Source organism: Bos taurus, chromosome 7 (assembly GCF_002263795.3).
Source record: "Bos taurus isolate L1 Dominette 01449 registration number 42190680 breed Hereford chromosome 7, ARS-UCD2.0, whole genome shotgun sequence".
Lineage (NCBI taxonomy): Eukaryota > Metazoa > Chordata > Mammalia > Artiodactyla > Bovidae > Bos > Bos taurus.
In genome coordinates this window covers 3,196,901-3,224,231 of record NC_037334.1, presented here as the reverse complement: position 1 = coordinate 3,224,231, position 27,331 = coordinate 3,196,901, and the positions used below count along the sequence as shown (strand labels likewise).

General features: G+C 49.9%; 1 protein-coding gene across 6 annotated transcripts in view; it reads right to left on the bottom strand.

The window, feature by feature from the left end:
- LOC104969038 (uncharacterized) overlaps window positions 1-26,633 on the bottom strand; it is a 77,213-nt gene extending 50,580 nt beyond the window's left edge. For 3 of the 6 annotated variants that reach the window (XR_009495397.1, XR_009495396.1, XR_009495393.1), the window contains exons 1-3: window positions 26,441-26,633; window positions 20,039-20,616; window positions 17,951-18,234 (exon numbers count right to left, since the gene is read on the bottom strand). Coding sequence is in view for 1 of the 6 variants with exons in the window: in XM_059888888.1 (XP_059744871.1) it covers window positions 21,201-22,130 (930 nt within the window). In the remaining 5 variants the exon portion in view is untranslated. The other 3 variants (XR_009495394.1, XR_009495395.1, XM_059888888.1) reach the window with 3 other exon arrangements.
- Window positions 26,634-27,331: the final 698 nt, after the last annotated feature.

Sequence of the window (27,331 nt, the reverse complement as noted above, 5' to 3'; positions counted from 1 at the left end):
TGTAGAAGCTCTATACAGTCAGCAAAAACAAGACCGGGAGCTGACTGTGGCTCAGATCATGAGCTCCTTATTGCCACATTCAGACTTAAATTGAAGAAAGTAGGGAAAAGCACTAGACCATTCAGGTATGACCTAAATCAAATCCCTTATGATTATACAGTGGAAGTGAGAAATAGATTTAAGGGCCTAGATCTGATAGATAGAGTGCCTGATGAACTACAGACAGAGGTTTGTGACATTGTACAGGAGACAGGGATTAAGACCATCCCCAAGAAAAAGAAATGCAAAAAAGCAAAATGGTCGTCTCAGGAGGCCTTACAAATAGCTGTGAAAAGAAGAGAAGCGAAAAGCAAAGGAGAAAAGGAAAGATAAGCATCTGAATGCAGAGTTCCAAAGACTAGCAAGGAGAGATAAGAAAGCTTTCCTCAGCTATCAGTGGAAAGAAATAGAGGAAAACAACAGAATGGGAAAGACTAGAGATCTCTTCAAGAAAATTAGAGATACCTAGGGAACATTTCATGCAAAGATGGACTCAATAAAGGACAGAAATGGTATGGACATAACAGAAGCAGAAGATATTAAGAAGAGGTGGCAAGAATACACAGAAGAACTGTACAAAAAAGATCTTCACGACCCAGATAATCACGATGGTGTGATCACTGACCTAGAGCCAGACATCCTGGAATGTGAAGTCAAGTGGGCCTTAGAAAGCATCACTACGAAGAAAGCTAGTGGAGGTGATGGAATTCCAGTGGAGCTATTTCAAATCCTGAAAGATGATGCTGTAAAAGTGCTGCACTCAATATGCAAACAAATTTGGAAAAGTCAGCAGTGGCCACAGGACTGGAAAAGGTCAGATTTCATTCCAATGCCAAAGAATGCTCAAACTACCACACAATTGCACTCATCTCACACACTACAAAGTAATGCTTAAAACTCTCCAAGCCAGGCTTCAGTAATACATGAACTGTGAACTTCCTGATGTTCAAGCTGGTTTTAGAAAAGGCAGAGGAACCAGAGATCAAATTGCCAACATCTGCTGCATCATCGAAAAAGCAAGAGAGTTCCAGAAAAACATCTATTTCTGCTTTATTGACTATGCCAAAGCCTTTGACTGTGTGGATCACAATAAACTGTGGAAAATTCTGAAAGAGATGGGAATACCAGACCACCTGACCTGCCTCTTGAGAAACCTATATGCAGGTCAGGAAGCAATAGTTAGAACTGGACATGGAACAACAGACTGGTTCAATAGGAAAAGGAGTACATCAAGGCTGTATATTGTCACCCTGCTTATTTAACTTATATGCAGAGTGCATCATGAGAAACGCTGGGCTGGAAGAAGCACAAGTTGGAATCAAGATTGCTGGGAGAAGTATCAGTAACCTCAGATAGGCAGATGACACCATCCTTATGGCAGAAAGTGAAGAGGAACTAAAGAGCCTCTTGATGAAAGTGAAAGAGGAGAGTAAAAAAGTTGGCCTAAAGCTCAACATTCAGAAAACGAAGATCATGGCATCTGGTCCCATCACTTCATGGGAAATAGATGGGGAAAGAGTAGAAACAGTGTCAGACTTTATTTTTTTGGGCTCCAGAATTACTGCAGATGGTGACTGCAGCCATGAAATTAAAAGATGCTTACTCCTTGGAAGGAAAGTTATGACCAACCTAGACAGCATATTAAAAAGCAGAGACATTACTTTGCCAGCAAAGGTCTGTCTCGTCAAGGCTATAGTTTTTCCAGTGGTCATGTATGGATGTGAGAGTTGGACTGTGAAGAAAGCTGAGCACCGAAGAATTGATGCTTTTGAACTGTGGTGTTGGAGAAGACTCTTGAAAGTCCTTTGGACTGCAAGGAGATCCAACCAGTCCATATTGAAGATCAGCCCTGGGATTTCTTTGGAAGGAATGATGCTAAAGCTGAAACTCCAGGACTTTGGCCACCTCATGCGAAGAGTTGACTCATTGGAAAAGACTCTGATGCTGGGAGGGATTCGGGGCAGGAGGAGAAGGGGACGACAGAGGATGAGATGGCTGGATGGCATCACTAACTCAATAGACATGAGTTTGAGTGAACTCTGGAACTTGGTGATGGACAGGGAGGCCTGGCGTGCTGCAACTCATGGGTCACATAGTGTCGGACACGACTGAGCAACTGAACTGAACTGAACTGATAGATACCTATGGATGATTCATGTCTATGTGTGGTAGAAACCAACACAACACTGTAAAGCAATAATCCTTCAATCAAAAATAAATAAATTTAAAATAAAACCATGTGAAGTGAGAGAAGACAGTCACGAGAGGATACTGTGTGATATCTTTTATGTGAAATGGCCACATGAGCTAAATCCAAATAGACAAGGCAAATTAGTGGTTGCCTAGGGTGGGGATGAGGTGGCATCCCAGTGCAACTGGTGATGGGTATGGTTTTGCTTTTGAAGTGATGAAAACAGCTTCAATTATTTGGGTTTTGTACAATAGTGTGAATGTACTTAATGCCCCTGAATTGTTCACTTTTAAATGGTTAATGGTTAATTTTATATGTGAATCACATCTAACTTTATCATCATCACAGAATAACAATTTACACATTGTTACATTTCAATAAAAATGTACCTTGAAAATATGAAAATAATTGCTTCAGGAGTGGGTTAAGGGGACTGGTGTGGCAATAAATGGCCATAAAGAAATGCATAGATAAATGACCAAGATGAGGTGGGCCTGCCCACCCTACAGGACAGAAGTCCTAAAGAGAAAAGGAATGAAGCAGGGACATCCTCCCAGTGTTCAAGGGGATGGCTGATGTCTGAGTCTCCCAGTATTTGGCAACTGGACCTGTAAGCACAGCCCCCCATAAATGGACACATTCCCTGGCACTAGGGGCCCCTGGGAAGCGCTCAGGCAAAAGAGACACCCAGACCTCGGGGGCAGGAGAAATGAGAAGCTTCTAGCAACACAGGCTTCTTCCTCACACTCTGGAATGCTTTGCAAAGGCAAGACTATCCACTGTCTGTTTTCCCTCTGAAGTGAGGGTACTTGATCCTCTCTCTCACTGCCTAGTAAATTTTGCTTGAATGCCAGATTCCTCTGCATAAGCACGTTGGAAGCTACAGGTCTTTTGGTCTGCTCTGCTGGGCAACAGCAGGCATGGTTTGATGACCATGGGGAGCTACCGGGATCAAAGCTCTATGCAGTCTGGTCACAGCTCCAGGAACTTCAGAGAAATCCTATGTTTCCCCAAAGGCCTACAGCTGGAAAATTAGTTAGTCTTGAGATTTTTGTCTTGGACCTTAATCTGCTGTCTGAAGTTTCAGAATTTCTCCTATTCAGGGAACTGTCTTCGCAGCTCTTCTAGCTTCTCACCCAACCCAACAAATTGCCAGGACTCTGCTGGGCCCTCTTTTCCAGCCACTTGCAGCCAAGCCACAGCCTGGCTGATAGGGTGCCCAGAACTGGCAAAGGCCCTTGGAAAGTTCTTCCTGGTCCTCAACTCACCCCACCAGGGCTCTCTCCAGTACCCCTCCCACTGACTGGCCTTTGTTTCCCCAACACCAAAAGACTGTGAAACATTTATTCTTTTTGCAGAGCATCTCAGCTGTCCACTAAGCCTGCTGCCTGCACAGCTGCAGTCCTGAGAGGCCTGGCAGGGAGACTCCCTCCTGTGGAGACCTCCTTGGTCTCAGTGGTATTCAGGCCCAACGCGTCCATCCAGAGCTCTGCTGCTTCTCACCATGAACGGGCAGGGGCCATGGTGGCATGGGCCAGCAGCTTCCTCCCTGCATCTACCCTAAATTTCTGCTGTTCCCTGGGTGTCTGTCTTGGTGTGTGGTTTCATGTCAGGTTGCCTGTGCGTCTGTTCCAGGACAGGCCATTTTTAATTGTTATAGGCCACATTAGGTACTGATCATGCAATTTTCTTACAAATGAGAGTGCAGGGAAGGCAGGCACATGGGCTGTGGCTTTTTTGTGCTCCTGCCTCTTGTGCTCATAGTGATGCCATAGCACCACACTGCCACCAGCTCCTGGGTGTGCAGTTGCCAGGCACACCCCCTACCCAAGTAGGGCCATCCTTTGGTGGGCTTTGGAATCAACTTTTGACCCCTGGTCTGACAAGACCTCTGAAGAGCACAAAGTCCCTCAGTGGCTGCCTTTGAAAGTCTCAGCTAGCTGCTTGCTATTTAAGAGAGAAGTGTAATTATTCTGTACGTATGCATGCATGCTAAGCCTCAGTCGTGTCTGACTTTTTGCGACCCTATGGACTGTAGCCCTCTAGGCTCCTCTGTCTATGAGATTCACCAGGCAAGAATACTGGAGTGGGTTGCTATGCCCTCTAGAGGACCTTCCTGACCCAGGGATCAAACCCATGTCACTTAGCTCTCCTGCATTGGCAGATGGGTTTCTTACCACTAGCACCACCATCTGCTGCTGCTGCTGCTGCTGCTAAGTCACTTCATTCATGTCTGACTCTATGCGACCCAATGGACGGCAGCCCACCAGGCTCCCCCGTCTCTGGGATTCTCCAGGCAAGAACACTGGAGTGGGTTGCCATTTCCTTCTCCAATGCATGAAAGTGAAAAGTGAAAGTCAAGTCACTCAGTCGTATCCGACTCTTCATGACCCCATGGACTGCAGCCTACCAGGCTCCTCCATCCGTGGGATTTTCCAGGCAAGAGTACTGGAGTGGGGTGCCATTGCCTTCTCCGAGCACCATCTGGGAAGTCCCAATTACTCTGTGTATTGATCTCCAAACCATTACATCTGATTAACTCCAACTGTTGCAACATTTGTCTGTAGATTCTTCTTAGGTTTCTGAGTTAGGTCATCAATTCTCTGAAAATAAAGGGACTTTATTTCCTTTGTTTGCTGTTCATTTTGTTATTACTTCTTCAAAGGCAATGATAGTTGTACAGTAGAAAAACCATAACTATTAATTAACATCGAAAGAACAAAAAAGAAAAGACATAGGAGCATTGTGAACACCTTTGATAAAATTTAACAGGAAATCATGATTCAGACATCACAGTGCATCCACCTAAACCACACCGTGCACTCAGGGAGGCCTGGCTGCAGGGGCCGGGCATCGGCCCAACACCGGCCAGTCCCCTCCCAGCTCAGCTCACACCTCAGGCTTCCTCCAAGAACCAACAGTGTAAGATAAGAGGCTGCTTTCTCGGTCACAACCCACTGAGCAATCCCACTGCCCAGGGGGCCTTTCACAGTCAGCCTGGGAGTAAGCTCCTACCTCCCAATTTGTCTGTGTGAGAACGACCTTCTGCAGGCAGTTACGAAGTGAGAAACACCTGACTTGGAGTTGCTGAACTCCAGTGGCAAAAACATTGAATCCAGCAGTTTCCAACATTTCACTTGTTTGAGCATGGGAAGCTTTCAGAGGGAGTCCAAGTGTGCACAGATCACAGGGGCCTAGAAGGCCTGGCTCTAGGGACTCCAGGGCACAGCTTCATGCCCAGACAGGCCCTGCAGGAGCAGCTGCAGGGGTGCTTGTGGGACAAGGACTGGTGAGCAGAGTACCTGGCATCCATGAGTGGCAGCACGTGCAGATCTCAGACTGCGTGCAGGGCCGCTCCCTGCCGGCCCCTTTGGGTAGGGGTCCTGCGTGTGTGCACACCTGTCCCAGCAAGGGTTGTGGGAGGGGACCCTCAAGGGCGACACTCTGAGCCCCCTGTTCTGCAGACCAGTGTCAGGGATACCACACACCTGCATGTAGGAGGATTTCAACTCTGGCTTCTGGAGCCTTTGTGAGTTAGTAGGCAGCTGAATGCACAGTGGACAGTGAGCTGCTCCCCACAGCCTGGTCTGCCCCATCCCGCCTTTGGTCAGCTCCCAGGGGACGCCTAACCACCACCCTTTTTTGTTCACTAGTCTGGGCTCCTTGGTCATACCTGTAGTCTTGCTACTTAGGGTCTGTTTGTATTCAACGCTTCCATTGAACACAATGGAAAGACCTGAGGAGACCAAGATGGGCGGGCAGCTAAGCAACTCAGACCATGGCTTCCTGGGAGAGCAGAGGAATGAGCTTGGAGAACCCTCTGCCTCGAGATGGTAGCTAGAGTATAGGTGGAAACCACTCTTTACTATTCAACACACAGAGACAGACATAATAAGAAAAACAAACTTGATATGTATGCAAACAAAAATCAGTTGGGAAATAGCATAAAGAAGGTAAATCTAACAGAACTTAGGTTGAAAGAAAAGGAATAATAGACCGATTCCTTGGATAAAGAAGATACGGTATGTATATACAATGGAATATTACTCAGCAATAAAAAATTCAAAAATAACACCATTTGCAGCAACATGAATGGGCCTAGGGCCTTCCCAGGTGGCGCTAGTGGTCAAGAACCCACCTGCAAATGCAGGAGATATTAGAGATATGGGTTCGAACCCTGGGTCGGGAAGATCTCCTGGAGGAGGACACGGCAGCCCACTCCAGTATTCTTGCCTGGAGAATCCCATGGACAGAGGAGCCTGGTGGGCTACATACAGTCCATAGGGTTGCACAGAGTTGGACACGACTGAAACAACTTAGCACACACCCATGGCACGCACTAGAGATTGTTACACTAAGTGAGGTCAGACATAGAAAGACAAATATCATATCACTTATATGTAAAATATTTAAAAGACTACAAATTAACTTGCCTATAAAACAGAAATAGAGTTACAGATGTAAAATACAAAGTTATGATTACCAGGGGGTGGGGGGGATGGGTAAATTGGGAGACTGGGATTGATATACTACATACTACTATATATAAAATATATAGCTAGTAAGGACCTACTCCTATGGACTGCAAGGAGATCCAACCAGTCCATTCTGAAGGAGATCAGCCCTGGGTGTTCTTTGGAAGGAATGATGCTAAAGCTGAAATTCCAGTACTTTGGCCACCTCATGCGAAGAGTTGACTCATTGGAAAAGACTCTGATGCTGGGAGGGATTGGGGGCAGGAGGAGAAGGGGACGACAGAGGATGAGATGGCTGGATGGCATCAACGACTCAATGGACGTGAGTCTGGGTGAACTCCGGGAGTTGGTGATGGACAGGGAGGCCTGGCGTGCTGCAATTCATGGGGTCGCAAAGAGTCGGACATGACTGAGCGACTGGACTGAACTGAACTGAACTGAAGGACCTACTCTACAGCACAGGGAACTCTACTCAGTATCCTATAATGGCCTATATGAGAAAAGAGTCTAAAACACAGTGGATGTGTGTAAATGCATATGTACATGTAACTGATTCATTTTGCTGTGCAGCTGAAACTAGCGCAACATCGTAAGTCAACTATACTCCAATAGAAATTTTTAATAGAGCAGTTCCTAGAAGGACTTTCATTAGTATATTTAATATATTCAGAGAGATAAGAGGATGGAGAAGCAACCTAGGCTGCAAGGACAGGATATTCTGAAGTAAACACAGATGGCAGAAAATATAATTTGGGTAATTAAACATATATCGTCACTGAAATTTAAATACCAATAGTGTCAACAAAATATTCCATAGAGGCAAAATTATCCTTCAAAATGAAGGAAAAAAGATATTCCCAGATTAGCTAAAGGTGAAGAAGTCTGTTATGAGTAGACTTGGCCTATAAGAAATGCTCCACTTGAAGTCACAACGGAAGGACGCTGGACAGTCGTTTGAGGCTGTGCAGGAAACAAGGGCACTGTCCATTGTAACCGCACAGGTGAACATAGAGGCCATCATTACTGGCTTACAGCTGTGACTCCTCTTATTTTCCTATGTGATTGAAAAGACATGTGCATAAAACAGTAATTATAAATCTATTATAATGGGCACACAAATGTATAAAGGATGTAGTTTGTATGCATGTACTGCTGCTAAGCTGCTGCTAAATCACTTCAGTCATGTCCGACTCTGTGTGACCCCATAGACGGCAGCCCACCAGGCCCCCCCGTCCCTGGGATTCTCCAGGCAAGAGCACTGAAGTGGGTTGCCATTTCCTTCTCCAATGCATGGAAGTGAAAAGTGAAAGTGAAGTCACTCAGTCATGTCTGACTCTTAGCGACCCCATGGACTGCAGCCTACCAGGCTCCTCTGCCCATGAGATTTTCCAGGCAAGAGTACTAGAGTGGGTTGCCATTAATGCCACTAATTGTACACTTCAAAATGGTTACTGGTTAATTTTATGTTATGTGAATTCTACCTCAATAAAAATAAATAAAATCAGTGAAATAGCTTGTTTTAGGCCAGTCTCCCCAGGAGTAGACCCTGAGATGAGAATTGTTGCACAGGCAGCTTATTAAGAAAATATTCCCAGGAGAATCCAAAACTACCCAAAGTGATCTACAGATTAAATGAAATGCCCATCAAAATTCCAATGTCCTTTTTACAGAAGTGGGCATGCTAGAATATGTCAGTTATATGAAATGAGAAACCACTAGCTGCCACATTCTACAGGAGGACTTCAAAAACAGGGCATGTAACAAGGGCCTAGGGTGTGTCCCAGAGAGCTCTCCACTGTGGCACACATGTGTGCGTGCTAAATTACTGTACTTGTGTCCAGCTCTTTGTGACCCCGTGGACTGTAGCCTGCCAGGCTCCTCTGTCCATGGGGTTCTCCAGGCAAGAACACTGGAGTAGGTTGCCATACCCTCCTCCAGGAGATCTTAACCCAGGGATCGAACCCATGTCTCTTATGTCTCCTGCACTGGCAGGTGGATTCTTTACCACTAAAGCCACCCAGAAAGCCCCCTCCTCTGTGGGCAGAGCCAAATGTAGGAGATTCTGTTCCCAAACTGGGGTCTCTGGTAACCATGGGGATGTTGGGCCCTGGGAAAAGGAGGTCAGGGCAATGCATGACTATCAGAAGCAGGATGAACAAGTACCATCATGGGCAGCAAGGTCAGAATGGCAGCCTAGGGGCTCTGACCCTCAAGTGTCTATGGAGATGAACTTGGTAAGAACTTGGTGTTTCTGAGGCACTATAGATAGCTTACACACCAAAAAAAAAAAAAAAAAAATCAGAATGAGAAGAAGGATGAGGCAGCTATCCCAGTGGAAAGCTTAATCTCTGCCCTTGCTTCCAGGTCTAAGCCAGTGTTCAGACCCAGAACGTGTGTCCTATGAAGGCCCTTGCATACTTTGACAAGCGTGTACAGTAGTGACTCCTCCAGTCTTTCCCAACAGGATGTATGACCATTTACAGAGTAGTTATATCTTGGGAAAAGGAGAACAGATCTTTCAAGGATGTGGAACACAGGGTCCAAGTTCGCTCTGACAGCTAGAGACCTGAAGTGCCATGCAGCCTTCCCTATGGAGAAGGAGTGTACAGGGACCAATAACAAGTCAGGTTCTTCTCCATGTCCAGCTGGTGGTCACTCTTCAAGTTCCCTAAAGCCAAGCATATTGGATCCTTGGAAAGACACTCTGCAGGGGTGGGGCGGGCAGTAAATCCTAAAGAGATTCAGACACTTTCCCCATTGGAATGGGATATAAGGCCCCACTGGGACTTACTGGTGTTTCTCTTCCAAACTGAAGGGTAAAACACTGCACCTCACACCTCCTCCCACCAAGAAGGAAACACAATGTCCCTCTGGTTGTTGGAGGCAGCACGCTCTGCACTTGGGGAGACTACACCACATGAAGCCCAGACAGGAAATGGTTTTATGTCAGGTCCCAGCTGTAGTATGACCAGGCTTACCAATTGGATCATGGAGCTCACCAGATCCCATGGCCCCAGAGAGGTATGAGGTGCAGAAAGACACTGTGAGGAACATCTGATCAGCTCCAGTTGGGAGGTTCAGGGCACACTCTTCCCATCCACCGATTTTGCAGTTCCTGACACGCACCAGACACTGGCAGAAAGCAAGCATCCGACCATGGAATCTGAGTGGCCATGTGGCCCGGACTGTCCATGACAAGCTGAGTACTGCCAGCCCTCCAAGTCATAAGGTTAGATGGGCCCTGCTAATCACCATCAGGCAGGTCCAGAAGGGGCAGTAAGCTGAAAGAACAGTTAACAGGGTTCTTTAAGCCACGTCCGGCTGTCATACAGAAGCATTTCCTCAGCCCTCCTGGCCTGCTGGGGGCCCTTAAGACTAGCTGACAAAGAAGGGAAAATCAAGATGGGTTGGCTGCTGCACCCAGAGAAAACCCTGAAAACAGTGGTGATGGGTACCTCCTAACGCATGGACCTCCTCCTAAGACCATCTACCTTGCGGCCCAAGATAAAAGTATAAGGGACCCATGGAGGCAGCAGGAAATGCAGCTAAATATGAGCAGCAAATGGTTAAGTTAGGTAAGGAGCAAATTGGGAGTGTAGGAAGCAGGAGTTCTGGGGAGAGGGCACAAAACTGTGAGTTTTTTGTCACATGCTGAAGCCACCTGAGCGCAGCCACTGCAGAAGAGTCAACCACCATCAAGTGCTGGGCAGGGAGCTCATGGAGGCCAGCGGGAGACCAAAGCTGAGACCCTGCACAACCTCCTAAAGAAACCAGCCAGCCAACTCAGGCCCACACTGCCCGCAGCTGGACAGGTTTCATTCTGACCGGGACTGACTTTGCCTTTCCAACTTGCAGTGGTTCAGCCAACACAAATCTCAGCTCACCAATGTCTGATTTACCTCCACAGGATCCCACAGACTCTCACCAAAGTGTCCCCTTTAAAACATGACCAAAGAACCCACCACCTCTCCCACCAGTCAGAAGCTGTCTTTGACTGGCCTCCGAAAGATACAGATGAGGTACCAGCTTAGATGTAAAAACTCTGCAAGGACGGGGCATTATGTCTCAGAATGTGGCATGTACTTTATTTTTTAAAATTTATTTTTTTTAATTGAAGGATAATTTTTTACATTATATATATAATGTTGTATATATATGTATATATATAATGTATATGTATATATGTATAATGTATATATATATAATTATATATATATGTATAATGTTTTACAACATTGTATTGGTCTCTGCCATTGATCAACATGAATCAGCCATTGGTGTACATATGGCCCCTCCCTCTTGAAACTCCCTCCCACCTCCTACCCCATCCCACATCTCTAGGTTGTCATAGAGCCCCAGTTTGAGTTCCCAGAGCCATACAGCAAATTCCCACCGACTCTTTTACATGTGGCATGTACTTTAAATCAATGTCTGCTCTATGGTGCAGAGATCTTAGGTTTTGAAAAAAGAGAATTTTACCAGGGAGTGCAGTAAGAGTCCCACTAGATTTCAAGTGATAGCGTCCACCAAATTGAGTACCTCTGCTGACAGGGCTAATGAACCTTGATCATCCTGAGGAGTTGGGCTGGGGCTACATAATGGAGGCAGGGTCAGAAAGAATATGTTTTAGACCCAGGCAATCCCCAGGGGTGTCCTTTGCTCTTCAAATGCCTAGTTGTGATTGTAAGTGGCAAATGAAGTCACTATAGCCTGAGGAGTGTCTCATACTCTTTAAGGATGAGAATCTGAGTTATCCCTTGCCCCCAGGCAAACCACAAAGGCCAGCAAATGTCAGTAGGACATCGAATGGGGAGGGTGAGGATGAGGAGTATCATCAGGCTTAGGACCTACTGCAGCAGCAGGAGCATGGTGTATCCCACTAACTGTCCTTTTCAACATTTCCTAAGAACGTGTGACCAACAAAATCTCAAGGAAGCTAGCCAGATAGAGCGGATTTAATAAGAGCAGTGAGGATGTGGTAGATTCCCTTGGTTTTCTCCCAGATCCTCTGTAGCAGCTGGTGTGCCCACAGCCAGCTGCTGTGAGTGTTGGCTGGAGCAGTTAACAGCTGCTCTTCTCAAGAGGGTTATCCTTGTCCAAGTGGGAGTGCCTGGTCTGGGAAGCTAGCACCACCCCCATTGCAAGGCTGACCTGAGCCTGGGACCATGGAGGATCTGACCAGGATGGCCAGCCCTTTGTCTTAAGGTTGCAGCAACTCTGCCACCAGTTCTCGTACAAGGACTTCTCTCTGGGCTTCAGTGCAGAACATATCCTGGCTTAGCTTTCTCCTCCTCCTATACTACTACTGCTTCTCTGGTGGCTCAGACAGTGAAGATCTGCCTGCAATGCAGGAGACCCGAGGTCAATCCCTGGGCCAGGAAGATCCCCTGGAGAAGGGAATGGCAACCCACTCCAGTATACTTGGCTAGGAAATCCCATGGACAGAGGAATCTGGCAGGATACAGTCCATGGGGTCACAAAGAGTTAGACACATCTGAGTGACTAAGCACACACACCCACATGCACACACACAAAGCATTAACCATGAGGGAAAATATGAAATTTTGAACATTGTAATTAAAATGTTCTTTTCATCAGAAGACGCTACTGAAGACATCAGAAGACACTCTTCAGGTGGCCCAGGACTTCTCAGGTGGCCCAGTGGTAAAGAATCTACCTGCCAGTGCAGGAGACACAAGAGACTCAATCCCTGGGTTGGGAAGATCCCCTGGAGAAGGAAATGCAGTCCACTCCAGTATTCTTGCCTGGGAAGGCCCATGGACAGAGGAGCCTGGCAGGCTACAGTCCACGAGGCTGAAAAGAGTTGGATGCAACTGAGCACCCACACATTGAATCAGTGAGAGACCATCAAGTTTAAGAAAATATTACTCACAAAACTGACAAATATGAAGAGCTTCCAAAAAATCAAGAAAAAGATAACCCAATAGAGAAATGGGTAATACTTGAATAGACACTTCTTGAAAGAGGATATTTAAATAACCAATTCATTACTCATAAGGGAAATACAAGCTAATAATGAGATACAACTCCATATCCACCACAATACCTAATATTAAAAAAAAAAAACTAGCCACATGGAACAATGAAAATTCTTGTGCACTCTAGAAAAAATTTAAATTGGTTCAATTGTTTGGCACTATCTGCTAAAGTTGAATATGCCTCCATCCTTTGACTCAGCAATCCATTTTTAGGTTAATACCCCCAAAGAAATGCATGCACACGTACAACAAGAAATACAAATAAATTATGTTCATGGCCGGTTAGGGAAATTAAAATGGAGAAAGTCTTGTTCAGGCTTCAGAAGCAGAAGAGCAGACCTCTGATCTTGCTTCTGGCCTGTGTGGACATTGCCCGGATTCCATGTCTGCGCACAAGCACACCTATTCAGGTGTGGGTCTTGGCATTCTTGAGCCCCTGGAGGTCTGGCCAACTGCACCCAGGGTTTAGCAAAATCATATGACTCACAACATAAAAACAGACAGCCTTGTAAAATGTTAGTAAAACCAGAGCTGCACTTTTGCACACAAACTACTGGTGTCAGTTTGCAGCTTGGGATTATAAGTGGGAGCCCCCAGCACTGCAATTTGAAGTCTCACCCATGGAGTGGACACACTACCCAGGGCCTTCTCCCAATCAGGACTCCAGAGTGCTGTTACTGAGGGACTTCCCAGCGTGCTGGATTTCCCATGAGGCACAGTGGTAAAAATCTGCCTGCCATTGCAGGAGACACAAGAGATGTGGGTTGGGTCCCTGGTTCAGGATGATCCCTTGGAGAAGGAAATGACAACCAATTCCAGTATTCTTGTCTGGAAAATTCCATGGAAAGAGAAGCCTGGCAGCCTATAGTCCATGGGGTCACAAAAGAGTCAGACACGACTGACTGAGCACATGCACACGTGCACACACACACACACACACACACAACTCCCAGCATGCTGTTTAAGTCTGGGTGTTGATCTGCCCAATTCGGTGATGTATGTGCTATTACTCTTCTCTATTGATTCTATTTCTCTTTTCTTTTAATGACTGTATACTAAAATTAAGTTACATGATTGTATATTAAATATTGAAATTGTTTGTTTGTAATGAGTTGTTTTTTTGGTTAATGAATCCTTTGAACCTGAAATGAAAGTAAAACATTTGGCAAAACATAGCCTCATTATTCACAGTCGACCCAAACAGGGAAAAAAACACATTCAGCAACAGAAAAAGGTATTTTTAAGAGTGGTGTATTCACACAATAGAATACGATGCAGCAATGAAAATAAATTACAACAAGCAACAATACGCATGACTCTCACAGCTCTAATATTGGATAAAAGAAGCTGAACACAACAAAACATGTACTGTGTAGTTCCAGTTACATGAAGTTCAGAAAACAGGCATAAAACTATGGTGTTTAAGAATGTAGGTGTTTAAAAAAGCAAATAAAATTATAAAGTTGGAATAGTGGTTGCCTACAGAAAGTTACAAGGAGGAAGAAAGAGAGACTTATTAGAAGCATAAGGATACTTTTGGGCTGCAAGATGCATTCTATTTCTTGATCTGGGTGATGTTCTCACCATAAAGGCATTTATTTTATGATAACTTTCAGCTGTACAATCTCGTTTTGTGAAATTTTCTGTACGGATGTTATTTTTTCAAGTGAAATGTTTTTTTTAAATGAAAAATAAAGGATGCAATTGCACAGTATAAAAGCAAACCTTCAGGGATTAACAGTACGGGGAGGGAGGTGAGGGGAGGTTCAGGATGGGGAACACGTGTAAACCTGTGGCGGATTCATGTTGATGTATGGCAAAACCAATACAATATTGTAAAGTAATTAACCTTCAATTAAAATAAATAAATTTATATTAAAAAGAATATTTTAATGTAACTTCTAAAAAGTTAAATATAATCACTGAAATTTTAAAGAAATGTGCACACAGTAGCTGGGTTCAGCAGCAGATTAAACACAATTGAAGAGAGAAGTCAGGAAGCAGAAGGCATATTCAGTGAATTTACCCAGAATGCAGCAGAGAAGAGAAGGTGGAAAACACACAAAAAAAGAGATTAAGCGGCACAAGGGGATACAGTGGGAGGATCTAATCTGTGTCTACCTGGAATCTCTTAAGAGAAAGTGATTAAGGATTCATTTGGGAATCTGTGAAGACAGCTGAGCGCTGAAGAATTGATGCTTTTGAACTGTGGTGTTGGAGAAGACTCTTGAGAGTCCCTTGGACTGCAAGGAGATCCAACCAGTCCATTCTGAAGGAGATCAGCCCTGGGTGTTCTTTGGAAGGAATGATGCTGAAGCTGAAACTCCAGTACTTTGGCCACCTCATGCGAAGAGTTGACTCATTGGAAAAGACTCTGATGCTGGGAGGGATTGGGGGCAGGAGGAGAAGGGGACGACAGAGGATGAGATGGCTGGATGGCATCACTGACTCAGTGGACATGAGTTTGAGTGAACTCTGGGAGTTGGTGATGAACAGGGAGGCCTGGCGTGCTGCGATTCATGGGGTCGAAAAGAGTCGGACACGACTGAGTGACTGAACTGAACTGAGCCCTCACTTCACTTGTGCCTTTCTGTAGCCCCTCCCACACTGAATGGCTTACCAGGCGGCACTAGGGTAATGAACCCACCCGTAATGCAGGAGATGTAAAAGATTCGGGTTCCATCCCTGGGTCGGGAAGATCCCCTGGAGGAGGAAATGGCAACCCACTCCAGTATTCTTGCCTGGAGAATCCCATGGACAGAGGAGCCTGGAGAGCTATGACCCATAGGGTTGCAAAGAGTCGCAGTGACTGAAGCGACTTTGCCTGCAGCAGCCACACTGAATAGGGTTGGCTCTGTGACCAAAAGGATATTGAGGAAGTGATGATGTGCGACTTCCAAAGCTAAAACTTGAAGAGCATTCGTACTTCCACCTCAGTCTCTTGGACTGCAACTTCTGGAGAAAGTCAACCACCCTGGAAGGAGAACACTTAGAAGACCTATGGAGAGGTTCTTATGGAGAGAAACTGAGGCCTTTAACCAATAGCCATGCTTCTAGCAGATCTCCAGGCCTTCAAACAATATCCAACTTCACAACAGATCTTAAGGCAGAACAGAACAGCTAAGCTACTCCCAGATTCCTGATCTACAGAAACCATGGAAAATTATTTTTGTGTTAAGCAACTAAGTTTTAGGGCTTCCCAGATGGTGCTAGTGGTAAAGACCCCGGCCTGCCAATGCAGGAGACATAAGAGACTCCGGTTCGATTCCTGGGTCAGGAAGATCCCCTAGAGGAGGGCATGGCCACCCACTGCAGTATTCTTGCCTAGAGAATCCTGTGAACAGAGAAGCCCAGTCCATAGCGTCATACAGAGTTGGACACGACTGAAGCGACCTACCACGACGTGGCACAGCTAAGTTTTGACGTAATTGGTTTTGCAGCAATAGATTCAGCTCATGAGAATAACAGCTACAAAGTTTTGAAAGAAAATTAATGCGAACACACAATTGTGTATTGAGCAAATCTACTCCTCAAGGACAAAGGGAAAATAAAATGACTTCAGGGAAATGGAGAGAATTTAACACCAGAGTTGGCTCTCAAGGAATTCAAGTATGTGCTTTGAGAAGAAGGAAAATAATCCTGGAAGGACAGTCCAGTGTGTAAGAAGAAATGATCAACAAACGCAACAGTAATACGTGGACGAATCCAAACAACCTCTGTCCATAAGACAATAAAACAACATCTAATTTGTGAGGTTAAAGAACTAAAACACTCAGTAATACTAAGTTGGAAAAACTATGATTGGAGCTAAAACATTGTAATGTACTTTTATTGCCTTGGAGGTAATCAAATATTTAAGTCTCTGTTAACTTAATAGTCAGGTTAAACAGCTCAAGAGGCAGCACCAAAGGACTAGAATCAGCATGTATAAATTTCAAGCCTGTATAGAGAAAAATCAATAAAGGTGGGAGGGAGTATCAAAACAAAAATCTCCATTTAAGGCAAGAAAGTAGAAAAGAACTAATTAAAGTGGAAATGAAGACAAATTGAAAGAAACAAATCCAGATATATCAATAGTCACGTAAATACTGGGCCGTTCTTAACATCTAAAAGACAGGATCATATTGGGTTAAAACAAAAAACTATAACTCCCAGTTCTATGCTGTTTTCAGGCAAAACAATATAACAATGGAACGCAGAGAAGTTGAAAGCAAGAACACAGGGAGAGATATATCAGGCAAATATTGGCCAGATGTCCAAGAAAAAGGAATATCTGACTCTGAGAGAACTCATAGCAGAGAAGACCAATACTGATGGAAAAGGCATCACGTAAGCTTGCCCGGGGAGCAGATGCTCTCTTGCTGCAGCAGCAGCAGCAAAACTTCCCAGGTGCTGGCAGCCTCCATAAAAATTCCCCATCTCTTAAGCCATAAGAAACAATTTCCAACACCATGTGTCATATAGGCCAAGGTCTCTGCAAAACAATTCAATCAGAAGGTAATATCACAAGATAATTTTTTCAGTCCCTATGTCTTTGGAGAGTTTCTAAAGAAATTTAGTAAGGTGCATGGATTTGAGACCATATAAGAAGTCATTTGGATTTTATACAGGAGCAAACAGAAAATACTAGAGAAACACTATTTACAGCAGCAGCTACAACCATCACAAAAAAAATGTAGCCAGGAATCAAAACGTGCAAAACCTGCATATCACAAAATCATGTCATAAATCACGCACACGGCCAAGACGGTTAGGACGCACGGCCGGAGCCTTCCCAGGAGCAGGGGCCCCTCAGGGACCTTCCCCCGTGGCCGCGGCACCGTCCTCCTGGGTGTGAGCCTCTCTTGGGCCCCTGCTCCTCGTCTGCTGGCTGCCTGCTGGTGAGCTTGGTATTTCCGCATCCTGTCCATCTTACCCACCCACCCCAGCCTAGGAGTCCCCAGGCGATGGGCAGCCGTCCTGGAGGCTCCGACGGGCTCGACAAGCAAGTGTACGAGGAGCAGGTGCAGCCTGTCCGCCTGTCATCCCCTCGGCCTCCTTGCCAATCCCAGTGAGAGCAGACGCACACAGGTCTCTGAAGACCCAAGGGGCCTAGGACGCTGAGGTCTCTTTATAAGGCGGACATTCATGAATGCTGCATGCTTACGAAAAACGCCTCCCCTACCCCATGTGCGCCCCAACATCAGCACTTGTGTGCCCCACAGACTCAAGACCACGTCACCGAGGCAGTAAGTGGACCCCCGTACCTGCCATGTACAGCAGCTCCGTCCTCACCCACAGCTGGTGCTCACAACATCCACTCCTGCTTCCAGGGAGTTTGCAGTGAGTCTACAGGGCTCTCTGCGGGCTGGCCAGGCTGGGGAGGGGCCAGGTCAAGGATGGGGCCCTGGTGGGCGGGCTCTCTCTGAATTGCCGACAGGACTAGGCTTGGGGCCGGGCGCTTCCATGGTGTGGGCGGGGCCAAAGTGGGCGGAGCCAGTGTGCACTCCTGGCCCTTCCCAGTCCTGAAGCTGGAGGTGGTCTGGCAGGCCTGCGTCCAGGAGAGAGGGCAGGACACCTGTCAGTGGGGGCCCTGGGTGGGTGGCCACGCCCCTCAGGGAGGCAGCGCCGCTGTCAGATCCTGGGGCGGGCTCAGCCGTGGGGAGAAATAGAGGCTCATGAAGCAGAGGCTTGTCACGTGGCCTTTAAACACTGACAAACATCCCTTTTCCTGGACATTTTCAAAACATACTGTATATAAAGTAGTTTCTAACATTAGCCAAAGATTCTGAAGGCTACTCAAGGATGAGCCATGGAAGTTGATTTATCCCCAGTCTCCAAGGGACATGAGAGTCTGGGCCGAGAGTGGGCTATCCTCCTGTGCCTGGGCATGCTGGGATGAGGGACATCCCCCGAGTCTCCCACATCAACTTGCTTCTCTGCAGCAGGCATCTGTGCACCCCACGTGTAGGTGTGCAGTAAGACTTAGGGTCGGTGGGGGCACTCCACAGTGAGGGTGAGGGACTCTGTTGTCTGAGCCCTCAACCATGCAAGAGGGTCCTAGGCCCTGGGCCAGGGCAAGAGAAGGGCACAGAAAATAGGACAAGAGGAGAAGGGAGGAAGAGGGAGGTGAGGAAGGAGGGAGGCGGGGCAGAAGAAAAAAGAATGGCAGGAGAAAAATGGTGAGGAGAGGGGAAAGGGAGGAAGGAAGAAACAGAGAGAGGAAGAAAAGAAGAGAGAGGAGGGGGATCAGGGGTAGTATGGAGCAGGGGGTCAGAAGACAGAATGGGGCAGGGAGGAGGGTCATCGGAACAAGCTCCCGTCCCTGTGCGGTGTCTAGGGACTAGGGGAAGCAGAGGCTGCCCAGGTCCAGATTGGAGAGGTCGGAGGTCAGGGGCCAACTCAGGGTTGGGAGCTGCTGGGACAGCATGGGTGGAGGGCCTGGCCTCAGTCTCAAAGTGGAGCGACACAGGTCTCTCCAGGACTGTCTGGTCCCTGATGGCTAAGTTAGGCTACCTCTTCCACTCAGATCCAGCAAAATCAAGGATCTGAGTCCTCATGAGACATACCAACCCCAAAAAGTGAAACCAGACAAACCGGGGGCCAGGTAGTCTTGTGTCCTGCTCACACTTCCTGAGCAGGATGAGGGTCCTGGGCACACTGCAGGCAGAATACTACTTGGCCACCATCCTCACACCTTCCAGTTACAGCCACTGGGAAAGTTCTGGGTTCTAGACCAGCTCAGGGGTACCAAGCTGTGGGTGGGTGGGCCACTCGGGTGTGGCCAGAAGCTTGTCCAATTCCAGCGGGACACATAGTGTCTAAGTGTTTAACACCCATGCAGATGCCAGGACAAATGCAGGCTTCCCTTTCACTGATGGGGTAGGAGAACTGCAGGCTAAAGGCTCCTCTGCAAGGCTGCATGCGATGCTGACAGAGGAGTGGGGTCAGGGGGGATTATGAGGTGGGAGGAGAGGGAGGGCATCCAAGGCCAGCCTTGCCTCACTATCCAGCACCACCTCCACTGTAGCCCAGGCTGGTAGCTCGGCCTCTGAACCTCTGTTTGTCTCTCTGTCTGATGGGGACATGTGCAGAGCACTTGAGTCATGGGGTAGTGAGACCTGCTGACTCCTCACTCCCCTCCAGGTTCTGAATCCCTCACAGGAGTGTCAAGGGTGGGTCAGGGCAGGGGTCAACAAGACTTGTGCTCGTCAGAAATTCTCACAGCTCAACAGAAGGCTCTCAGGCCCTTAAATCCCCAGAGTCAGATAGCCCCTCCACCCCCCACCCCAAGACCTAGCCGGTGTCTCAGCATTTAGCTTGAGGGGTAACACAGCCCCACATGCCAGCCTTACCTGCTGTATTGCTGATCCTGCTCGTGACTCCAATTGTCTTGCTGTTCACACTGTATGCACTGCTTGCTGAACCCAGGGTAGGCAAGGCCTGAGCTAAGAGGCTGGAAGGAGACTTGAGGAGCCCTAGGAATTGCAGACACATTCATTCTCTCCTGGCTGATGCAGTAGCCATAGCTGCAGACACGCTATAGTCTCTCTTCTCCTGGTTGACCCAATGGACATAGCTGTGCTGAAGCAGTAGAGTGCCACCACTTTCTAGGTGGAGTTCACATATTTCTACAGCACAAAGTAGGCCGTGACGGAGCGAGTACCCCGTGACCCGCATGCGCAGTGCTACAAATGAGCTCAGCTGTCACATAGTCATTATTTACAAAACATGTGGCGAGAGCCTGAACACGCCAACTTGGCAGATTTGCTCTCTCCCCACACCTGCACACACCTGCATTCTCACAGCCGTGGCTCTGCCGGCCACCTCCCTGTACCTCACAGGTGAGAGGACCCAGAGGGAGCCCGAAGCTGGTTTTGTCAGGACCTGGGTGTAACGAACTACTTGATCCTCTCTGAAGTGGCATCCTTACCTGTGAGAAAGACCATAGCACGTTCAGCGTTACGAACAGTGTTCAAAGCCAGTGTCCACGTCTGGGGCCCCTCCCCAGACCCTGTCCGCCGAGGACCCTGTCCGCACCAGGCAGAGTTTGGAAGGTCCCTGGGGCAGGTGTGTCCTTTGGGGAGGGCCATTGCACAGATGGACAAGAAAGCGTGGGGACAGAGCAGGAGACAAAAGCAGAAAGGTCTCCTCTGGTCCAGCACAAGCCCTCTTCACAGAACAGCCTGAGAAGACCCTCCGTCAGGCCCAAGGGTTAGGAAGGCCAGCTGTACCTGGGTCAGGGAGAAGGCTGTGCTCCGTCAAGCTCAGGACCAAGCCTTTCACTTCACAGGGAGGCATCCCCCCCTCCCTGCCTACTCAGTGAGACAAATGTCCAGGCCAGGCCTGCTCCTGCCCCTGGCTGGGGACAGGAGGGTCATAGAGAGCCAGCCTAGACCCCAGTCTGTCCCTTTGGTTGTACTTCCGGTCTAGGATGGCAGTTCCCTCCTGGGACAAGGGTCACTTGGATCTCCTGCAGGGCCCATCACTTCTGAGTGGATGGTTCCTCAGGCCAGTTCAGCTGAAGTTCCTGAAAGTGACCAAGGTCTCCGGTTCTCCCGGCACCCAGGCAGGATCTGAAGTGTGGGACGGCAGCCTCGATAACGAGGGATCCCTTTCCGTCTGGATTAAGCAGGACGCTGGGTTTAGGGTCTGGAACACGCCCTCCCAGTCCCAGGCAAGCCCCTCCCCTCCCAGGGTCTCCAGGACCTCCTGATCTGTGAGGCAAAGGGCCCCTGTCTGCAGCTCTGGGCTGAGCTGGCTGTCGGCACTGTCCTTGGCCCCACCCCTACACCACATCCCAGTGTACCGCAGAGAACATCTGAACCCTGGCGGCCAGCCCCACTCCCGCCCCTGGCCAGCTGCTGTGACCACCGATGCGGCTGGGATTGCCGCCAGGCTTGCGGGATCCTCCGCCCCATCCCTTCTTGGGACGCCCCCTCCCTCCCCCCAGCCCCTGAAACTGGGTCTCCTGGCCCGGCCCCCTTCCCAGGACTCCCCGCAAGCCCCTCCCCTTGTCCCACCCCTCCCTCTTCTGCGGACTCTCCGTATCCCAAAGGCCCTCATCTCTCCCTGCCGCTCTGGGAGCCTCCCCACCACCTGGTCTTCCTCTGGTTCCTTCTGTTTCGGGCTCTCCCTGCTCCAGGGATGTTGGACAAAGAGGATGAGGTTGCTGTGAGCAGGGTGGGCCTGGAGCTGCAGATTTAAGTTTAATGTAAGTCTCTGTGCAGACCGCAGGCACAGTGCCTGCTGCTGTGGGTGTGCTGTCCTGCCAGCCCTTATGCTGAAGGAGTCTGTCCCAGAAAAACGCCTGTACACCCCAAGGCATGCACCCTCTCCCCGTCTGTAAATGAGTAACAAGGTGGAATGCAGACCAGGATGCTGGCTTGGACCCCACCGGTCCACGCAAGGACCTCTCTCACCAGGACTCTCCTTCCTCCTGGTCATCGTTGCTGGGGTGCTGCCTACTGTCAGTGCTTAATAAGTGCTGGGGACTGACACCCTACTGTGGCCTTCAGAAGGGTGAGAGGAAAGACTTTGATCCCAGAGAAATGGGTGGAAAGGGCAACAGGAGCCCTTCACCAACATACTGTGTCTGTACTCCCCGACCACCCCTGTGTGTGTGGAGTTTGCAGGGTGCGGGGGGGGGGGCGGGGGGCAGGGGAGTCTTCTACCCTTAACTGTCCCAGAACTTCTTTGAACTTCTTAAGTTCAAACTTAAACGCCCAGTTTAAGTCCTGCACCCCCAGCTCTGTCCTGGTCAGGCCGGCCCTCTAATCCACAGTCCAAGGTCTCAATGACCACTGAGTCTCAGGAACTCCCAAAGCACGGATGTGGAGGGGGGGAGCGGGGCATCAGTTGAATAACCCCCAGCCCCCAACTTGAATCCTGGCTGCACTCTACCTTTCTGCCTGGCCCACATCCCCCAGAGCAGAAGAAAAGACCCAAGTAGGGAGAGGCACTGTGGGGGTTAAGGAAACGTGGGCTGCTCTGTGCCCCCACCCCACCCAGCAAGGTCTCAGTGAGAGGGACTCTCTCAGGCTTCTCCTCCCCAGGGGCCCAGGCACACACAGGCCCTGCCGATCACAAAAACAGCACTGCACCCGCCCCATGCTCCCCATCCGCTGCAACTCTCCACTTACCTTAATGCCCAAAACAGACCCAGCCTCAGGAACTTGGAGGCTGGGGCCAGGACAGAACCTAAGGGGACCACACAGTGTTCCTTCCCTCCGTCTCCATCTCAGAGAGCTCTGAGTCAGCTGGGGTGACCCTGATGGGGCGGGGGCTGTTCTCCTGCAACACAATCTCCCTGGCCCTGGCCAGAGCTGGCAAAAACACATACATACATACATACATACATACATACAGTCTTTAAGAAAACAGTCTTCAAAAACAGCAAAATTCTGTAAAGCAATTATCCTTCAATAAAAAATAAGTTAACTAAAAAAAAAAGAGAAAGCAGCCAATCTTTCCGTGTGGAATAACAGCATTGGTTCCCATCTCCTCCCACCCCATGAAGATCTCTGGGATGCTCTCCTAGGACAAAATGAGCCCAGCCCCTCTCCCTCCAGGAACAGGATAGAACTTCCATCCTGTGATGGCCTGGAAAGGGAGGGAGCATGTGCAGGATGGGAAGAAGTGGGGTGGAGACCAGTGGATAGCCAGGTCTGAGGGGTCCCAGTGGCTTAGTCCTAGAGAGGAGGGGCTGACTGGAGCCCCCACGGGACCCTTCTCCCCAGGAAGCCCTTCCCCAGAAACTCCCTCCTGAGGACCTCCTCCCTCCAGAAGTCCTGCCTAAGCCTCCCTCTCCCTAACTGTGGAGCCAGCCCAGCTCTCAGCTCCTAAGTGTCCTAAGTGGGGCTTTTGGTTCTTTGTGAGTCTCCTACTCCATTAAAGCATCCCCACTGTGCAAAGTCCAGAACCTCTGGAAGCAGCTGACAGCAGTCCTGGGTTGGGTGGGTGGGAGAGGAGCTGCTCTGAGCATGGGAAGTGTGGGCTCATGACCCACGGAAGCACGACAGTTACTCCATCTCCGGTCTCGGTCACTCAGCGGGCCTGGTTCTGGCTGCTGCAGCCGGGGGAGCCGCAGCCAACCTGGCCTTGACTGTGGGACAGCGGCAGCCCTGCCCTACCTCAAGCCCTCCCAGTAACCCAGGCTCAGTCCCCTCCCAGGAACGTCCAGAGGGATCAGGTGGGGACTGACAGCAAAGGGCTCCGATTAATGAAAGTTTGATAGGAATTTCATATGTTGATACAGGTCCTAAACGTTTTCCAGGAACATCTGGCAGAGGGTGAGCCCTGTTTGTGTTCTCAGTGAGAGTGTTTTTTCCAGGTCCTCAGCCCGTCTCTTTCCCTGGGCCCCACTGGGGTCTCTGGGTTGCCACCCACTGCCGTGGCCTGAGCCCATCCCTTACCCGGGAGCAGACAGTCCCTGGAATGGGAGCCAGAATCCAGGCCCAGCCCAGGGAAGGACATCAAGTCTGATTCTTCCCCCTTGTCTCTGCCTCCTTCCTCCTCCCAGCAGTCCAGGAGAGCAGTCCCTTTCTGCCTGCCATCAGGCCCACGGGTATGCCACCTGGGGAGGGCGGGGGTGGCAGGGAGGGAGCTGCAAGCCTCCACTGCTTAGGCTGGGCTGGGCTGTGGCCCCCTCTGGCTCTTTCCCACTGTGACCGCCTCCAACCACTCACACACACACCTGGACCTGGGGCTTCTGGGGTCCCTGTAGGTAGGCTCCAAAGAGACAGGGCAAAGTACACCAAGGTCTGTCTGAGGTGGTGACAGGAGAGAGCTGGACTCCAGGGGCAAACTGACCCCCGGGTAGACCTGTAGGTGAGAGGTCATAGGCAGGTCCCTGAAGAGGTCAGCACCACCCCAAAACCACTATTTGACAGGCCCCATGGCTACAGCAGAGCCTTCACTGAGGGTATGTGGTGGCTTAAAGAGATCTCATGACAAGTCAGGTTTCAACCAGAACTATGCCAGGAGGGTAAGGGCAGGCAAGACTCACCCCCAAAGACCCCTGGGCTTTAGTCCCAAAACCCGGGGCGGCAGGTAGACAGTAAGCGTGGCGACCTGGGCTGAGGCCGGTGGACTCATTGGTGCTCATCGCACGCTTGGGCCACCCTGTGAGGGGTGGGAGCCAGCATCATCAGGGGGGCTACTTTCAGTGAGCAGTCTGTATCCCCCTTCCCCCAGCTGCCTCCTGCCACCTGTGTGGCCCTTGCAGAAGCCACGGTTTGTCTTTCTCCTCTTTCTTTCTATTAAAATGAAGTGGCGTGGAGGCAGATACCACTTCCTGTCTCCTTTTAAAATGCGTGAGTGTGTGCCACAGCTCTCGGCCAGCTCCCCTCACCAGGCCACCGGTGCCGCAAACTGCCCCGACTCTCCTGGGTCCCCTTGGATCTCACATCCGGCCTTGGAAGCCCCCAGACGCGTGCACACAGAGCCTGGGTCAGCTGGAGAGCAGACCTGAGTAGGCCGGGCGGGGTGGCATGGTCCCCTCCACTTTGGGCAAAGTGAAGGACAGCCCCGGGAATCCAGAAGCAAGGTGGGGCCACCGTCCTGGGCCCTGACAAGATGCCCCCTGGGGCCTGGGAGCACCAAGTCACACTTGGGCACTGGGGCTCAGGGATCATTCCTGCATCCTGTGGGGGTGACTAGGTGGAGCAGGAGGCTGGTCTCCATTCCCTAGAACAGGGCTTGCCGTGTGGGGTGATAGTGGTGTATGGGACGATGCTTGGCTGCTGCAGGGTAGTGTGGGGCGTGGTGGGAATGTGAGGCCTCCCTCAGATTGGGGAGGGCCCCCCATCTGAGCCTCAGCATCAGACATTTGCTCCAAATTACAGTCAATTTGTTTCATAATGTTTTCTGCTTTTTCTGCAGACCTAATCTCTGCTGCCCCCAATGCCCACCACACAAACATCCTCAGCCAATCCTGTGTGAATAGACCCAGCCCAGCCCACTGGGTCTGGCACAGGAGACATGTCACCTCCACCAAACCACAGCGCTACCTGGACTAGCTAGACAGATGAGATTGCCTTAGGCCCAGAGGTACCAGGCCCCAGGTGTCCAGAGCCCCGATGTCCGTGACCTAGATGCCCACAGACCAGAGCACAGGAGGGTGGAGGGTCAGGGCCAGCTCTCCATCCACCTCAGCCCAGCAGCAGGGCCGCATTGACAGGTGTGTCTGTCTCCCCGGGGTCCTGTCCTTCTGCCGGCACGGAGGGCCTCCTCTCCAGCACTCGGCGCAAGCAGCTTGTCAGTTCAGCGCCCCCCACCACCTGTGTGTCCCCACATCCCAAGGAGCTGCACTCAGCACCCCTACGGGAGGCCTGTTCTCACCTCCTCCTCTCTGTACCCACCCAGCCACCCTGGGACCCAGCCAAGCATCCCTGAGGCCAGCTGTGTCCTAGCCACTCTCCTGCCAGCTGGGGAGAAGCCACTTCTCTCCCCCTTTTCCCCCTAAGCCACAAACCCTCAGGGCCAGCACGCCCTCCCCAGGACCCCCACTCAGGAAAGGTCCTTCCTAGGTGGTCGCTTCCAAGCCAGAACTACCTGCCTCCCACCTCCCTCCAACCAGCAAGCCCCCTACAGCCCCTGCCTCGGCCTGCCTTCTGGATCTCAGAGCCCCGCCTCCATCCTGCTTTGTTTGCCTCTGGACTCTCCTCCCCAAGGCACTGGCAAGCTGCCTTCCCTCTATTACCTCCAAGCTCAGCTCTAGCAAGCTCCTGCCCTGCCGCAGGCTCAGCCACACTCACCTAAGGTTTCCTGGAAACGTCATCCCAACCACTCTGCTGCCCCCTGGGTGGAGATGGAGAGAGCTGGCTATTCTGCTACCCAGAATGGCTTCTGTCCGCCTCCTTTTCATTTTCCGGAAGGACCTCTTATCTCACCCCTATCCTTCAGAGAATATCTGGGACCAGGCTGTCCCTGGGCCCTCCCCCAAGCCTCCCAGGGTCCTCAGAGCCTCTTGGCAAGAATCCTCCAAGGACACCCTAATCTGTGGACTGGTTTCCAAGGCCAAAGGCCCCAGGGTGCCTCCCTTGCATTCCAGTTGAAGGTCAGTGACTCCAGAAGGGAGAGAGGGCAGGAAAAGGAAGGACCTACCAAGGGTGAGGGCACAGAGGGGACACAGGCAGATCCTGGCCCCTGTGGTGCAGCCGGGGGCTCTCTCGATGGGAGGCATCAGCAGCATTTCCTACCCTGGGCCCAGCCCCTCCATGTTGTCCTCAGTATTGGGCCTGGGATTTCCAACCATCCTTCCTGGGCTCAGGAAGGAATGAAACCTTTTCTAGGAGACCGCTGCTTGCCTAGCCCCGAGTCACAGACCCTGCTTGGCATCCCTTCAGTGTCAGTTGCCAGATACTTTTACTAAGCAGTCAATGAAGAGCTTTCTCTCATGAAAGCAGCCATTCTCCAAGATGGGCCTCCTAGCCCTCATGCCCTTGGGGGTTATTTTAACCTGAGCTAGGGGTGGTCGTGCAACCAACCGACTCCTAGGTGACATGAACACTGCCGAGGCCCCTGGACACCTGCCCGGGGGACAACCGCCACTCTGTTGCTCAATCACTGCTGTGGAGAGACACCAAGGCCTTGGCCACCAGCCCTCCAGCCCAGCAGTCACAAGTCAGACCTCTCGGAAGACAGCT